We start from the raw sequence: 17,898 nt of genomic DNA, 5'->3' as shown, positions 1-17,898 counted from the left end.
ACATTAGCATTTCCATGATGTGTAATCCACAGAAAATTTTTTCATTTTTTTGAGTTAGTTGATGATGTATTTTATTATATAATGAATGACTTCAATTTAACAAGAACGGGCTGAATTTTAAGTCTTATTGATATATCAATAATTTGGTATATCAATAATTAAATGATTTAAGATGGATAAAGACTGTTTTCAAACCATACAACATGTATGATATGTAAACCATCTTTAGATACATTTCAAAATTAGCTTAATTAGAATAAAGAGAAAAAGCCCTGCATATTTTTTTAAAGAATTCTTTGATGTCTACTGTAATAACTGTAGAGTGATGAGTATATGTAATAAAAATAATATATGGTTCATGGGCTTTGTGAACCTACCTCTCCAGCCATAAACTGTCCAAAACCAGAAGGAAACAATAGTGACGAAATGAGGAAAGAGACCATCACTGGATACACAAGACATCTAAGAACATAGATATATAACAGAAAGAACAAGTAAGCAAGGGTAAAACAATGAAATGCTTTAAAACAATAACATAAAACAATAAACAGGGAATAATGCATGTCTAACAGTTACTGAGAAAACCATAGTTATTCACGCATGGGTGAAAAAGCAACGTGAAGCCAATCACTATATTATATTTATTTTTATAGGTACATTTTTTCCTTTATTTACTCAAGTTTGTTTAACTTAAAATAATACACTTACAGGCCACCTTGCTGGATATACCTATGAAAATTATTTTTAAGGCAAATCTCAAATTATCCAATCACATGTCAGCAGCTCAATGTATTTATGCATGTGGAGTTTAGAGCTTTACCATATCATTCTGTCAATCTATGATTTGTCATTTATTCCTTTTAAATGAATATAAGAAACTGGAATTTTGTGCACAGGTTTGAATGTGTTTGGGGTTTTCTCTAATACACATAGGATCGAAAGTATGCAGAGACACAAATATACATATGCCCCTATTAATATTTGGTCGAATGTGTTTTAACAGTTGAACTTCGACTAGACTCTTGGTAGCTTAACTGAAATCTATAGCTTGACCACATGGACAAGCCAAAAGCCTTATGGAGAAAAGTATTAATTTCTGATGACCAAACATCGAACTGGCTGGCTATAATGACGAGCGGTATGTTTGAAGGAGTTAATGTGAACTGCACCAACTGTCAAACATGCCCTGGGTCTGTTTTGTACGGAGCCCCTCTGATGACATGGTCCAAAAAGTAAATAAATTGTGGCCACAAAATACTACTTTATGCCCTCGAAATAGTATAACGTGCCTGCGAAATACTTATTTGTGGCCACGCAATACTATTTCGAGAGCACGAAGTAGTATTATAGGTATTTAGTAGTAGTATTATAGGCATAACGTGCGCACGAAATGCTAATTTGTGGGCATGAATTGGGTATAACGTGGCAACGAATTACGCATTTGTGGCAACGAAATAGATAACGTGCGCACATCATATTGATACAATTCCTGGACAGCTGCGTAGAGACATAAGCATAAGAGTAGGCTAAACCTATGCACTGTGGACAGAGACAGTATGATTGAGTTTTATTTTAGGCTGGGGATGAGCTACAAATGCATTTTGAAAAGCCTGGCAATGCAAGGAACCATTATTATGGAGAGACATTTAAACAGGATATTGAAGGCCCAGTTGCTTTACATAGATTTTATTGTCAACCAACTGCAAGGGCCTGGGAAGGATCACGGTTATCAGTCACGTGTTTCGTGGCCACAAATAAGTATTTCGTGGGCATGTTATACCCATTTCGTGCCCACGAAGTAGTATTTTGCGGCCACAAGATATTTATTTTTTGGACCATGTCATCAGAGGGGCTCTGTACAGTAGTTTTGCTGCCAGTGGTACTGGTACATTATACAAAGTGAGTGGAATAATGAAGGAGGAGGACTACCTCCATATTCTTGAACTTCTTGAAATCAATAGCCAGATGTATGAAGTTATGAATGACATTCTTGTTGCTACTGATCGTGGTAAATATGCTGTGCTTGTGTTATTGGATATGACAGCTGCATTTGACACAGTGGACCACGACCTGCTGATCTCCCGCTTACATCACTGTGTGGGAATTTGTGATCTGGCATTGTCATGGATAAAATCATATCTTTCCGAAAGGAGTTTTTGTGTCAAGCTGGGGCTGGCCGCTTCCTCTGTGGCCCCTCTGCTTTGGGGTGTGCCCCAGGGATCTATCCTTGGGCCATTACTTTTCTCGCTGTATTTACTCCCCCTTGGTGCGATTTTTCGTAAACACGGAGTGTCATTTCATTTGTATGCCGATGACTGTCAGCTTTACTTACCTTTTAGTCATTTGGATACCTCCCCATGTCAATCACTGCTTGACTGTCTTAGCGATATTAAATTATGGATGGCAAATAATTTTTTGAATTTTAATGGTCGCAAAACGGAAGTAATTTTATATGGCCCGCATCGTTCTACTGATTCTCCAGATGTTGATTTTGATGATTTGACCTCTCATCTGAAAATTTCAATCACTAATCTTGGTGTTAAACTTGATTCTGCGCTTACTTTTGAAGGTCATGTAAGTGGGGTGGTGAAATCAGCTTTTTATCACCTCAGACGCCTGTCGAAGGTCAAGCCTTTCCTTTCCAAACCCAATTTGGAAACTCTTATTCATGCTTTTATCACCTCACGTCTGGACTATTGTAATTCCCTTTTAATAGGGGTCGGGTCGGGCACCTTGTCACGCCTGCAGTTAGTTCAAAATGCGGCGGCGCGATTTTTAACCGGTAGTAGGAAATTCGATCACATCACTCCGGTTCTGGCTTCCTTGCATTGGCTTCCTATTGAATTTAGGGTTCGTTTTAAAGTCCTTTTATTGGCTTTTAAATCTTTAAATGGTCTGGCTCCTGTCTATTTATCTGATTTGCTGAAGCCACATGTTCCTCCCCGCTCGCTCCGTTCAGCTGAGCAGCTGCTGCTGTCGGTCCCTAAGTCGCGGCTGAAATGCAGAGGAGACCGAGCCTTTTCAATTGCGGCTCCGATGCTCTGGAATAACCTTCCCCTCCAAATTAGACAAGCGTCATCAGTGCAGGGCCCTATTTCAGGAAGCCGGTTTAGAAAACTCAGAGTGAAAAACGATACTCAGGGTTGAGTAACCCCGAACTGTCCAACTCGGAATATTCGGTTTCAGAAAGGCTGATAACAATTAGTTCAATCAACGCGGAGTTGCTTTAACCCCAAGTTAAGCGCGCGCACGAGGATACATAAAGCCCTGATTAGTGGAGTACAGATTAAGCGAGTCACCATGGAGACGGAGGGAAAGAAGGCGCGGTCAATGTATTTTACAGCGCTTGAGGCCAAAATTCTGATGGCAGTATAGGGCTTTGGAGCGTGATGTCACGGGGGTGGGCGATAACATGCAAATTTTGCGGAAACAAAGTAACACAGCCTCAGCTGCAAAAGAAAGGGAGCATGCATGGCAAAACATGGCCGACAGAGTCAATGCATGAGTGTTAATTTAAACATTGATCTAGGGATTTCCACCCATTTAACACGTTATTTTATTATATTTTATTTTTTATTTCATACATTTGATTTTGTGATGTGATGTGAGCGCAGGTGCAACCCAACAGGCCCCAAACGTTCCTGGCAGCAAGTAAAAATGAAATATAAAAATATAGTCCAAACAGGTAAGGTGTAATTGTATTATGAGCCATAGTGCTTGGTCTGTTTGTCCGATGTAAATCAATTGCAGTTAGAGGCTACATTAATTTCCCCTCTGTAAGCACTTATTGAAATTATCTGAGCACATTACAAGTACATATTTGCTTACTCTGTATGCTCAAATGTGACCCGTTATAGCCAACAGAAAAAAAGCGGAGGCCTGAAAAACAGGTGGAGGTCGTCCACCACCACCACTCACAGAGGCTGAGCAGTTGGCTTCCACATTTGTGATAATGTTGGCAGCATCACATATGATCTTCACAGTGCAGAGAACACAAATTAGCATCGATTACTATAATGAAATAATTTGTTAGTTTGAAATGCTACAGGGAACTATGTACCTGCACATTAATGCTGTGGAAAGACTTCCTGTTCACATAATCTCCTTCATTTACTGAAGGAGCAATGATTGGAATGTGAGTGCCATCTATACAGCCAATCACGCCTGGGAACCGTGAGAATAAATGTAAAATTTAAGTAGTAGTTCAAATATCACCACATCATGAATTAAATTTCGTTCATCCTGCTACCTGCAATTTTGTGGCATCCCTCTTTGATAAATCTTGTGGGTCTATGACCAGGGAACACCACAAACGAGTACAGGAGACGTTTCAGTGCAACTGTAACATTCCTGACTGCCCGACAGACGGTAGCCTTGGAAACGTGCTCAGCGTCACCAATATTATACAGAAAGCTCCCGTTTGCAAAAAACCGAAGTGCGATACAAATAATATGTACAGAACTGAGAGCATGTCTGCGATGTGTCACATGAGCAATATTAGGCCTGAGGATGTTATTCAAATAAATTATAGATTGTGCTGAGAAACGGTAACGTTCACACAGGAAATCATCAGGAAATGATAAAATGTCCAAACGCGCTCTAATCACTCTCTCCCGGCGGAGAGCTCTGCGGAGAATTTGGGCTTCAACATCTACTGGCTCTTCAAGGAAGGGGCACGCCATGTCTGACACTTCCTACAGTCAGGTTTCTGACAAAGAGGCGGAGAAGGTCAGGGTTAGTTGTAGTAAACCTGCTAGGGGGCAGGTTAGCTTCACGGAGTGTGTCGTCATAGTAACTCGCTCAGAATTAATCTAAACTCGCTTTGTGAAACCGAAAACCCAGAGTTTTCGTTAACTCAGGGTATACTTACTCAGATTTTGCTCTAAACCGGCTTCCTGAAATAGGGCCCAGGTCTTTAAGTCCAGATTGAAAACCTATTTTTATTCCCTGGCTTTTAACTCTGTAGGAAACTGACACCTTCTTATTTATTTTATTGTATGTAATGATTTTATGGTATTTTTAATTTGGTTGTTGTTTTGATCTGTGTTGTTCAGCACTTTGGTCTGCCTGGTGTGTTCTTAAAGTGCTATACAAATAAACGATGATGATGATGATGATGATGATGATGATGATGATGATGAAACCTGGATATAGCCCGGTGAACACACATCAACACTAGTTTTGGAATGGGTAAAGTGGGCTAACATTAGGAGGCTTCAGGAAATGCTTTCCTAAAGTCTCAGCCTATGCTTCAACGTTGGGTCCCTTTTATTATGTCTGACTGTGCTGTGCAGGCTTCTAGAGTTACGTAGTTAAATTAAGAGTAAATTACAAGTGAAACTATAAAATGCATTTTCTTATCAAATGGAAGTGTGGATGCTGATAGCTGAATGTTAAGTTAAAAATGTTAAATGAGCTGGAAAATACAGAATTTTTCACCTGAAAACAAAAGTGCAGAACTGTTGAAAGCTGACATTTACACAGAAGAAGTTGAAAAGTACAGGGTGGGCCATTTATATGGATACACCGTAATAACATGGGAATGGTTGGTGATATTAAAGTCCTGTTTGTGGCACATTAGTATCCACGCCTCCCGCTGAACGCGTAGCGCTACTTTGAAGTTTGTTTTTCGCGCTACTTCGTACGGCACTACGTTGCCTGGCGGACGGACATGTGACCAACATACCACTCTTGAACCGCGATCCTTCCGCCAGGCAATGTAGTGCCGTACAACAGCGGAACAAACAAAACAAATCGTCTTACGATATCACAAAAATCATAGACAATCCATAGAAAAGCCGCACCTGACTAAAAGCCGCAGGGTTCAAAGCTTGTGCAAAAAGTAGCGGCTTATAGCCCGACAATTACGGTAAATGAATACTGAATTTATTTATTTTTTAATTCCTTAAAAAAATTTGACTGGAATAGTCTGAGTGTTTCAGAAACTGCTGACGTAATAGAACTAAACCACACAAACATCTGTGGGGTTCAAAGAGAATGGTATGAAAAAGAGAAAGGTCTACAGAAAAACATGTCTGAATGCACAACATGTTGACTGCAGACTGAAGCAGATGGGCTGCATCAGTTTTCCTGACAAGTTAACATGCTTGTCATAAATTTGCAACAATGCTTTGCATTCACTGCCTCATATTAAAAAAATCCCAACTTACTTTTTCATGAGGAATGTGTTGAAGAGCTTCTGTTTCTTGATGAACAGAGCAATCCGTCGGTTTAGGTAGACAAACAAAGCCCCACCAAAACCACTGATAATACTGCAGAAAAAGAGAAAGAAGTTAATGCCTTGAAGACATTAAGAAATATGATTTTTATATTGAGGGACTAAATCTTGTTCTGCGGTTTTGCAGAACCTCTGCCCATCTTCACATCAGAGAAACTGCCTGGATGAGATCTTTTAATTCTTAATCTAAACTAATCACTTGTTTTTCCAACCACGGGAATTGAGAATTATAGCTGCTATTAACTTCAACATAAGCTATTGCTTAGCTACTCCATAACCAATGGCTAAACAACACACCAATAAACACATCAAATGCCATTCTGAGTTTGTTCTATTAATTTAACCATTACACTGTCCAAACCATGAATCAGTACATGGGACACAAAACACACAAATGCACAGACTGCACAAACATACCAAACTACAAACCAACAGAATGCTGCACCAATTATCACACCAAATTGCGACATCAACCCACTGAATCAAACTGCAGTCAGCAGAAGGTTTCACCCCATGCTCACCCTATCCTTTTCCTCATCAAACACCAGGCGAGGTGAACAGGTGAGTGCACCCACATGTACTGCGTAATACCCACCCATGAGTCATGCCTCACAACAGTTTACCCATACAGTGACACCCAAAAACCAACCACCCAAAAAAGAAACATGTTTCATGAAATATTAACATATATACATATAACATTTGATAACTTTCAATGTTATATTGTGAATAAAATATTGATTTGAGATTTGCTAATAATTGTATTTCATTTTCATGTGTATTATACACAATTCACAATTAGAAAATGTAAGTTTTTAAAATTCAGTTTATATATTTTTGGAAAAACTAATACGTTGTGTGATTTTTTTTTTCTTCATATGGGTTCAAATTCAGGTCATAAATATTTTGTACCTGTAAATCAGACTGTGCACTTATGAACTGAAATGTAAAACAAAATATCTAAAAGTTTTATCTTTGTGCATAACACTTCGCGTTTTATGCACAAGTTCCTGACTTGACTGTGTTTGGCCTTACTGAGCTTCAGACAGCAACAGTGCTTCCTGGGCACAGATAAGCATTACTTTATGGTTTGGGAATCAACTGATTTTTTTGTAACCGGTTAAAACTGTTATAAATAGATATTAACCACATTGAAATCCATGTTAAAATGTAAAACAGTAATGGTTAAAGTATTTAGAAAGAATCTGTAATTATTGCCAAAGGAGTACAATGTGTTTAATACATTTAAAAGTGCATTTGCTTTATGTGTGGTTCATTTTTAATTTAGTAAGGTTGTTATCGTGTTTTATTGTGAAGAACTGTGTAATAGGAAGCGAGTATGTTTGTGATGGAAGTAGGACTGAGAGAAGTTGTGACAGAAAGTACAAGAAGTTTGCAAGTGTATATATAACCTTGACTATCTGATTGACGGTCTTTGTTGATGTGCACATTTGTAAACTGGCTGTAAGAAGCTGGGGATGTTTCTGCTCCTAATCCACCACGCAGCTGCACACTTTCTTCCTTCCTTTTTCTTTCCTGCCCTGTTTGTTTCTTTAGCTGTCAGAATATTTGTGTGAAGGCCAAGAAAGATACCAAACGGATTTACTTTACCAAGTGGATCATCACAGCCTTGCTGTATTGGTCCATTTCAACATTTGTTATTATTATTTTATTTTATTGTATTTTATTAAGTTATTACAGATGGGACAGACATGACCGGGGAATAGGACAGGGAGAGAGAAAGAGAGGGAGGCTAAGGAAAAAACAGAGGGGAAGAGGGACAGTGAGAGAGGACACTTTAAAAAAATCACCCGGATCACCGGTTGAGAGAAAAAAAATGAAAAAAGAGAAACAAACAAAAAGAGAGCAACATATTAAACACAACACTACTGCAACCCACTTAGCACTTAACCTAGCTAAGCGTAAATAACAGTAAATACTGAATTTTCAAAGTTTTTTGTGCAGCAGTCAAGACGGACAGCTCACAGTGTGCTGTGAGGTAGCAGCCAAGAAAGATGTAGTTTGTGTCTGTGAACACCTGTGTGGATCAGCACGGTTGTATTCAAAAAGTTTCTCCATGTAACGATGTGCTAGTGGGGAGCCATAGCCCTGTCCCCCAGGGCATGAAACAGGCATGGAGGAGATCCAGGCCCCAGATATCCAGAGGCCCCCGAGTGTGGGAGCCCAAGGAGGAGCTGAGGAGGGACATCTGTGCCAGCCTCCTGGGAAGAGCTTAGGAGAGCCTCAGACGAGGGGTCACTCAGCAGCCACGGAGCAGAGGCCAGAGGGGGTTGCAGTGGCCTGCCCGCGGGATCCACCGGCAGCCAGCTGTGCCAGAGTGGACTGAGCCCCCCACCCCCAGTTGGAGCCTGACCGAGCCACGGGCGCCAGGCCGGGAGTGTGCCCCCATACCTTGGAGAGTCTGAGGTGTTGCCAGAGGGGCGGAGTCTAAGACCCGACCTGACATATAGACACAGACACAAACTTGCATGCACACATATACAATTACTCAGCACTCACCCAACGTAAAGACAAATGGACATTGTCACACAATCACACTCCACAAACAGCCTCTATACAAGGTACCCTCGCCCCTAGAAGGGGAATCCACACCTAGACCCAGGAGATGTTACCCTTTTGTCACAGTCCAGAGTTTCTGGTGCGAGAGAAGAATGGATGACTGGTGAGACGCCAAGAGAGACTGAAGAGGAGTGATAGTGATCCCCTGCTTTTCACTGTGGATTCCCTGGAGCCCTAATCCCTGCACGCTTGCATATAGCACTTAGTCACTGTCACACACTTCACCTGGTGTTTGTGAATAAAACCCTCTGTTCTTCCTTTAAGCAAGTAGTCCTGCGTTTGAGTCCCCCCAATGACCGTAACACCTTTTCCCTGCGGTGGAGACATTGGACATGGCAAGTAGCCCCTCCCTGTATGCTGTATCACTGTATACTGATCACTCTGCATTCAACACATAACTGTTTCCCTACAGAAAACATGCCTCTGAAAACATGTGACTACAGAGCCTATGCATGCAGGAATATTAAACGTCTAAAATTAGTCTTAGTTTTGAGTTGAAAAGATCCACAGGAACCACATTTGGACTATAAATAGCCCGTATACTGAGGTCTTACTGATGTCACACTAAACGTATAAATATAAAGTGTCAGGGATCCTGGGTCTGAGCGACCCAGGATCCCTGAGCAGTTATGGACTAATATTATAATATATATTTTGTATTGCCGTCCCTCGTTATCCCTGCTTGTATGTGTGTGTATGTGTTTCTGCGGGCGCCTTCAGGCCTGGTGGGTGTGGCCCTGCTGGCGGACTGGCCATACCCGAAGCCACACACCTGCTGCTGATCAGGCCTCGTCGGGGGAGCTACTTAAGAGAGTCTTGGAGCTCCCACCGACACGGGATCATTTCGTGAGACTTCCCGTCAGTTCTTCAGCTGGTCTGTTTGTGAGTGTGAGCTTGCCAAGTGAACTGAGGGTGCTAACTACTGCCTCTATTTTCCCAGGACGGATTGCTGGATGAGAGGGCAGCAGTCACAGAGTGCACTGGAACGAGGGAGCAGACACATGAGCACAAACACTGGGAGAAGACACGGAGTGGAAGTCGGGAGCACACGGGGATGTGTTATTGTTGTGTATCAGTTCCATCACTGTAAATAAACGCACTGCTTGTACATAGAGCACCGCGCCTGGGTCCTCCTTCCCCACACCCCCCACGGTTTGCCATGCCAAACTGTGACATAAAGTATAATAGACATGAAAAAAGGTCAAAGCCTGGCATTACAAAACAAAGCCTTCAGTCCAAATTTACTTATAAAAGATGTCACTTCAACATCACTTTACGCTCTCCCCTCACCCCCAAAGAGTCAGCAGGAAATGGCTGCCCTCTCTGAGACTTGTTCTTCAGAAGGTTTCTTCCTGTTAAAAGGACGTTTTTTCTTCCCACTCTTGCCAAGCACTTGCTCGCAGCAGGTCATCTGATTGCTGGGGTTTTCTCTCTGTTAATGTAGGGTCTCTACCTCATAATATAAAGCACTTTGAGGTGACTGTTGTTGTGAATACATAAATAAAACTGAATCAAACCTACTTAAGTAGTGCTCCTTAATAATATCAGAATATATGCGGCAATCATAATATGTTGGAATATCTTTCAGAACAAATGGCTTTTAAATGACTGCTAAAAACCTCAGTCAACAAAAAGTATTTCATATGCACATCTTTTTCCTGATGCTTAGCTGATGAGTTGGAACTAGTGGGTATTTTTCAATTTTACTATTTTTAAAGCAAATTTTTGCATTTCAAGTTTAGAGATGGAAACTTACCCAAGCAAAGCGAAGGCAGGCATCTCCTTGAGGTCAAAGGGAAAGTCTACCTGGAAATGGGTTCTAAAAAGGGCTGTGACGGTCTCTGGTGCAAGAGAAAGCAAAACCAAGAGGTTTGTCATCAAAACTTCGAGGTGCAAGTATCCAAACTTTAGCAATAACATTAGGTATTACAGATGTTGAATAACTGATGGAAAATGGAGAGTAAAGCTAGTTTCAGGCTGAGCATTGTGAACAGCTCTTTCTGATGCAACAGGCATGTGGTGTATGTCTTGTCCCAAAAACAAATTAGGTAATCTATCATTTGTTAGGTGAATGCATAAAAAATGATCCTGCTGAAGTTTATTGAGAAAGTACTGAGCAAACCTCAAAACCTAGCCATGTTTGATCATACTACACAAATAATGGGGGAAGAACACTAGAAACTGAAACTTGCAGCTCCACTGTGATTCATTTTGCTGCGTTTACTTTGACTTGTCTCTTAAATATACCATCAATATACAAATCACAGCTACATGTATTAGTAACGTGGAGACACATCTTCATTTGTTTATGCGTTCTGTGTTCAGGGTCTGGTGATTTACTTTTTAAATTGACATTTTTAAAGAGACTACATCTGTCAAATTAGGAATTCATAAGTCCCAACAAGCTTTGAGTCCACATTTTCCTGAATTCATAACTGCAAACAGCCTGCAATTTCATTCAACATAAATTAGCGCTGTTGTATCTATGAACAGAGGTGGGACCAAGTCATTGTTTTGCAAGTCTCAAGTAAGTCTCAAGTCTTTATCCTCAAGTCTCAAGTCAAGTCTCAAGTAATGTCAGGCAAGTCAGAGTCGAGTCTCAAGTCACTGGTGTAAAAGTCCGAGTCAAGTCACAAGTCTGAAACTTTGAATTTCAAGTCCTTTCGAGTCTTTAAAAAAAAAAAAAACGAAAAAATAATGTTGCAGTTATATGCTAAATGTAAATATTAGACCATGTAATTTTAAAATCTGTTTTTCTCAACACATGACAAAATAGTGAACTTAGAAAATATACACAAATTGTGAAATTGCACCTCTTTAAAATGCAGCTCAATTAAACCTAGCTCCAAGAATAATTTTCACCGACAGTTCTGAGATAAGCTGCATGTTATTCTTGGATGCGGTTGTAGGACTGGCTTTAAAATCGCATGACAAAAATATCATACACATTAAAAAAAACTGTATCACCAACGTAGCCTGTACAACATTTGCTAGTTAGATGAAGTCAGCTATCTCATTGTAGCATATTTATATGCATATTTATAATCATACGGTTCTTGGAGTGAGTGCACACACTCATGAAGTTTAGTAACTTCAGGTCACTGCAACAAGCCCAGGTACAGTTTACCGACGGATGGGTACAGGGACCATGAAATGCACCGTGTAGAACGAAAGACCATCGTACGTATCATAAGTTTACCAGTCTCACAAATTGTCGTCATAAATACACATTCCTTAACCGTTTATTAATAGGACCTTTGAGCTCAACGGTAATTAATTAGTAGTGGAAATAATTTCTGGTACCCATCACAGAAATGTAGCAGTGACAATAATACTGTATGCTGTAATCGTACTGGGCAATTAGTGATACAAAAAACCTGTTTTACCCTGTGAATAAAAGTATATGTTTTTGTCAATGTACCATAATAACAGAAGCGAAACGCAATATTGTGTCAGGACAATTTACTATTTATGCACAATAAATAAAGGAGCATAGCGCGACAATTTCTGTTCAGCGCCAGACTTGCTTGTAACCTATATCACTAATTATGTTATGAAAATGACGTATTAACTACTAAAAAACACTGACCTTCGTGTAAATGCTTGGAGCAGACTAACCTGTGAGCTGGAGTGTTCTGGGACGTTATATTTGCTCTTTGAATGGCTGCAATCCAGGCCATCCGTCGCCTCTTTGTTACTTCAGAAACATGGCTTGAACAATTTCTCTTCAACGACGTAATCCGATAACAACCGATCTCTTTACCCGTCGGCTTCCCGTGGCTGTCATGCGACCGGCTATTGCAGTTAATAATACAACGGCTTCTTGACATTTTTGTGTTTCTTTTTATCGCTGTATAACTGATTTTAATTGAAAGCCTGCGTGCGCTAGTACCGCTTGCCACGAGTTCCCAGAATCCTTTGCGGTTCTACCCGTGAATGACGTCACATTTTCAATCTCTATATAATATGCATGTTAAATTTTATATTTGGGGTAAAATATCAAGTCTTTTCAAGTAAACCGGTTCAAGTCCAATTCAAGTCCCAGGTCACTGGTGTAAAAGTCCAAGTCAAGTCACAAGTCTTAGAACATTTTTTCAAGTCAAGTCTAAAGTCATAAAATTAATGACTCGAGTCTGACTCGAGTCCAAGTCATGTGACTCGAGTCCACACCTCTGTCTATGAAAGCAGTAAGGTTTCATTTAATGATCAATGCTGTTTTTAGTATTAAAAGGTGTGACATTGTGAATTCCTTAAAACACCTGGTAAAAACATCTGGCCACACAGTCATACCTTCGTCTTTGTACCACACAGCCAATACCCTGAAAAAGAAGGCAGCGATGGTGACGGAAAAAAACCCTCTCCAATAGCTCCTCACAGCAAAGAATGTGAATGTTACTTCAATACTGAAGAGCACACCTGAAACACACAAACAACGCAAGGCATGAGCATTGGAACTGACTTTTAAAATATTCTGAAACTTACACTGACTTTTCAAAAACCAGTCTTGCACTTGTGCTGAAGAACAATATTTTCTTTTGTCTGTTGAATTTGCTAGCCAGCATCTTCACTCAGATCTCAGTGTCATTTACTTCCAGCTCATCTTGGATAGATTTGCTCATGGCGAGCTGTATATATACATGACTTAACAAGAGAGGCTCAAAAAAATCTTGAACTTGAAGAAATTGGCACTGATACATAGGCGTGAAAAAAGAAACCCTCAATTACAAGATAGCTTGTGAAACATTACTGAAACTGCTCCACAGATTTCAGCAACATAAAGCTTATCATATTACATGTTATATATTACACTGCTCAACTTAAAGCCTTAACAGTGTTTACAGATTTAGCTTACTTCGGAGTGTTACCACGTCACATTTGATGAACCTCACCTCCTACGGGCGCAGCAAGAACGCAGCCTACTCCCACAGCACAGGCTGCTGCTAGCATCTCTCTGTACCTGGACTCATTCTGAAATCACACGGAAGTGATTACATTTCAGCTTTAGAATAAATAGATGTGGAATACAGAAATAAATAACCTATTCACCATTTAGGCAATATTGGATAGATTAGACTACATTAAATTAGCTACAATTACAATGTAACCGTAAGAAGGTGGAAGACCATTTTAAGTGTTTACTATGAATAGCGGTAATTCTCTGCTCAAAGATATGCTGTATGAAATTGTATCTTCTTTCGCTTTGAAGGTAAAAAGGTTCGAAAAATAAAATTGTAAAATATGATAATACTAATAATAATTCTTTATTTAAAAGGGACAATGGAGTGTAACATAGTCCAAGTATAAAACATGAAACTGATGCACACAAGTTTATAGCCATGGTATGTTATACTTTCTTACCCCCACACAATGAAGCTTTTTTGGCACATCTGTTTGTCATGATCCTGGCTTTTCTCCCAGCTATTTTGAAATTGCTCTTGTTTTTAGTCTGGATATACTTTTGCCTAGTTTATGTTTTCATTTTGATATTGTTAGTTATCAACTTTTTCTTGTCCTCCTATTTCTCTCAGGTCTAGTCTGTGTTTGTGTTTTCTCCTGTGTTTAGTCAGTTTTGTCATTGTGGTTTTACTAAATTTGTCAGAATCTCGTGGTGTTCCAGAGAAGGCATTGGAGCTGATCAACACTGGTAGATTCATTTATTCTTCAAAGAGCATGCAAATTATAGCTAAAATCTTCACCAAACCATAGATTGCTTCTGAATCAGTTTTCAGCTTATACACAGACTATGTTTCCTCAATCATCATCAGAAATTCATCACGACTTTGGAAGCTACACTTCTGCTTGTATTCTTTGATATTGTGCGCACAGTATGAAATAGATATGAAATGCTTTTGTATTTAGCCACTGTATACACTGACCGATGAATCAAGTCAAGTCAAAGTATATTTACATACCATGTTTTTAAACAACAAAAGGTTACACAAAGTATTCTTTAAATAGAAACAGTCACTAAAGCCAGTCTACGGAGGCCAGCATAGCTGCAATATGATCACACTGCTTATTTCCCGTGAAAAAGCGAGCTTCTGCTTTTTGATCGACTTGGAGGTGACGAGGTAAAGATTGAGCAGAGCCAGCATGTAAAGAATTACAATCATCGAGATGAGAGCAAATGAAAGTCTGAATTACTGTCTCTAAGCCGTGTGGTTGGAGGCAGGCCTTCACCCTGCTGAGGAGACTCAGTTGAAAGAAACTTGTCTTAACAACAGAGCTGATCTGTTTATTAAATTTTAAAGCACAGTCAAAAGTCACACCAAGCACTGTCATACCCGTCAAATGGGTTGGGATGCCCAAATAAAATAATTTCTCTCCATAAGTTTCTCTCCAACCATAATTGTACATCTCTGAGACAGTTCACTAGTGCCTGAATAGAAATATGACTGTTGGTATTTTATAGGCAAAAATATGTGTAGGACATTTGCAAAGCATTAAAAAAAAAAAAAAATCAACAGTGGATGAATTCAATAAAACATGAGAAAGAAAAAGATGTAAGACTCACCTCATAGATTCCTCGAAACACAGGCAACTTGCAGAGGAGAGCGCCACACAAGCTGGCGATGTGTACAAAGGGAGCCTGACAGAAGGAAAAAATAAAGGCATAAAACAGGTTCTCTAGCTGCTGTTTGACGGTCTGTCAACAGTTACACATACACATGTTGCGGTTTTTATGCCAGTTGCAGAATATGAGAAGTGATCTCAGGTGAAAATCTAATTTAAATTTAAATTTCATATAAGCACAATGGTGTTCCAGCACTTTGCTTCGATTTACTCTGTGTGGGTTTCTGAGGACCAGATGTGGTCCGAGTGTAAGCCTGTCTTCTGAGGGATCTTTACTCTTTATTTGGATATCTTAAAGCTGTCATTCCATATTAAAAGGGCTGTCTCTTCGTGGTGGTGTCTTAATGCTGTGACTCACTGAAAACGTGCAAGTCAGCAACAGTAGAATGTGGATCAAAACGTCAATTTTTTTTTCTTTTTGCCTGTCCCGTTTGGTTCTTTTGCATCAGAATTATTGTCTAAAGGCGAAGAAAGATGCCCAATGGATTTACTTTACCAAATTGACCATCCCAGCCTTGCCGTAATGGTCCATTTGATTCACCTTTTATGGTTTATTTTATAAATTTTTTTTTCACTTGCTAGATACGGGACAGACTTGAATGAGGAAAAGAAAAGGGAGAAAGGAAGAGGGGGAAAAACAGCGGGGAAGAGGGACGGGGATAAAGGGCAAAAAACAAAAACTAAATAAGCAGACAAAAAAAATCCATCTATCAATCACCTGGATCACCTGTTGAGAAAGAAAAAGAAAACAAGCAGAAGAAAACGAGAGCAATACAATGAACAACATCACGATGATCTATGGGAATATGACAGTAAATACTAAATATTAAACATTATTGTGCAGCACATAAGATCAACAGAACACAGTGTGCTTTGAGGTAGGAGCCAAAAAGGGTGTAGTTTGTGGGTGTGATCACCCGTGTGTACACCTGTGAGCATGGACGCGCTTGTTTTTAAAAGGTTCCTTCATGTAATGATCTGCTAGAGGGTGTGGAGGGGCCACAGCCCCGTCCTCCAGGGCATGAAGCAGGTATGGAGGAGATCAAAACTCCAGACATCCAGAGGCCCCCAGAACACAAGAGACCAAGGAAGACCAACAGAGGGGCAGCCGCGCCACTGTCCCAGAAAGAGCTGAGGAGAGTCCCAGATGAGGGCTCACTCAGCAGCCGCGGAGCAGAAGCCAGGGGGAGTTGCAGTGACGCGCCCGTGAGCTCCGCCGGCAGCCAGCCGTGCCTGAGTGACCGAGCCCCAGGCCGAGAGGCCGGGGGCACCCCACCTCCGAAGTGGCCCGAGCGAGCCCCAGGCTCCAGGCCCCGATAAGCGGCCACCAAGGAGTGAGCCGGTGTGTACCCGGACGCCCACCCCCAGACACAAAGAACCACCAACGCACCGATGTCTGAGGGCGTCTGCCACTGGCAGGGGAAGTGGTGGTGGGTGGAGATAGGCCTCCAAACCTTGGAGGGCCTGAGATGTCCCCAGAGAGGTGACGTATGATACCCAACCTGACATATAGACACAGACATACAGGCACACACAGACACAAACATCCATTCCTCCCTCATGCTCTCATATGCACTTACTCCACACTCAACCAACATGGAGACAGACATAAAGAGACGCTGTACACACGATCACACTCCCCAAGCGTACTCTACGAACCGGGTCTAGGTACCCTTGCCCCTGGAGGGGGGAACTGCACCCAGACCCAGGTGGTGTTACCCTTTTCCCTGCGGTGGGGGGAGGCAGACCGCCCTGACTCTGCAGCAGCAGGAAGGCCCCACACTCCAGACCGCAGTCGGACGGCCAACTCTTCCTCCTAGCCCCCCCGCTCCAGCAGGTCGCAGAGAATGGGGGTGAGAGAAGACTCCAAACCTCCCTCCACCCGCTCATTGTAGTGTTGATGCATGTGTGTTCTAAGGTGCATTTAAAACCCAGGAGGGCATGGAGCTACCTGCCAGAGAGCAGCAGGTAAGCGCATAGTCCCTCCTGCTAGCCCTCAATGTCTACGTGTATTTAACCTTGAGAGGTGGGCAACGACGCCAGGGGTGGGGTGTACACCCTGATGGTAATTTGGACTCCGTGTATCGTGCCCACCCCCAAGATCCTATATGTATGTGTAATGAGAGTGTGAGTAATGTGAATGTCTAAGTTGTGGGATAAAATTGAGGCAGAGGCAGCCAGAAGGGGACGGGGGGGGGGATGCCTCCCCTGCACCGTGGTGACACACCTTTACTCCAAGGCCCTGCATGTGTGGGTGATTGTCGTGGAGCGGGAAGAGGGAGGCAGCTGGAGATGGGGAGGGAAGGAAGGGAGGGGCAAGTGACCCCTCCCTGGGGCCAGCTTCAATTTTGTTGAAAATCATAAATAAATGGGATTTTGCCCCTCAAAAACTCACTGATAAAGACATGTAGCTCTTAGAATGTTAGATCCTTCAAACTACTGAGTAATTATTCCCAATTTGATGGTTTGGATGGTGGTTGCAGACAGACACAGAAAATGGACGCCTA

The 17,898-nt window shown here is 41.3% G+C and overlaps 1 protein-coding gene across 1 annotated transcript in view; it reads right to left on the bottom strand.

Annotated features, from left to right (window-relative positions):
* LOC113036964 (chloride channel protein 2-like) overlaps positions 1–17,898 on the bottom strand; it is a 72,956-nt gene that overhangs the window by 29,890 nt on the left and 25,168 nt on the right. The window contains exons 7-12 of the mRNA XM_026193612.1: positions 15,333–15,407; positions 13,708–13,786; positions 13,109–13,234; positions 10,575–10,659; positions 6,171–6,272; positions 378–462 (exon numbers count right to left, since the gene is read on the bottom strand). Of these exons, the coding sequence (XP_026049397.1) occupies positions 378–462; positions 6,171–6,272; positions 10,575–10,659; positions 13,109–13,234; positions 13,708–13,786; positions 15,333–15,407 (552 nt within the window). The remainder of the gene's footprint in view (positions 1–377; positions 463–6,170; positions 6,273–10,574; positions 10,660–13,108; positions 13,235–13,707; positions 13,787–15,332; positions 15,408–17,898) is intronic.

The sequence above is a fragment of the Astatotilapia calliptera genome, chromosome 14 (genome assembly GCF_900246225.1).
Source record: "Astatotilapia calliptera chromosome 14, fAstCal1.2, whole genome shotgun sequence".
Classification (NCBI taxonomy): Eukaryota; Metazoa; Chordata; class Actinopteri; order Cichliformes; family Cichlidae; genus Astatotilapia; species Astatotilapia calliptera.
The sequence above is the reverse complement of the archived record's forward strand: the minus strand, read 5'-3'. Positions and strand labels throughout refer to the sequence as shown.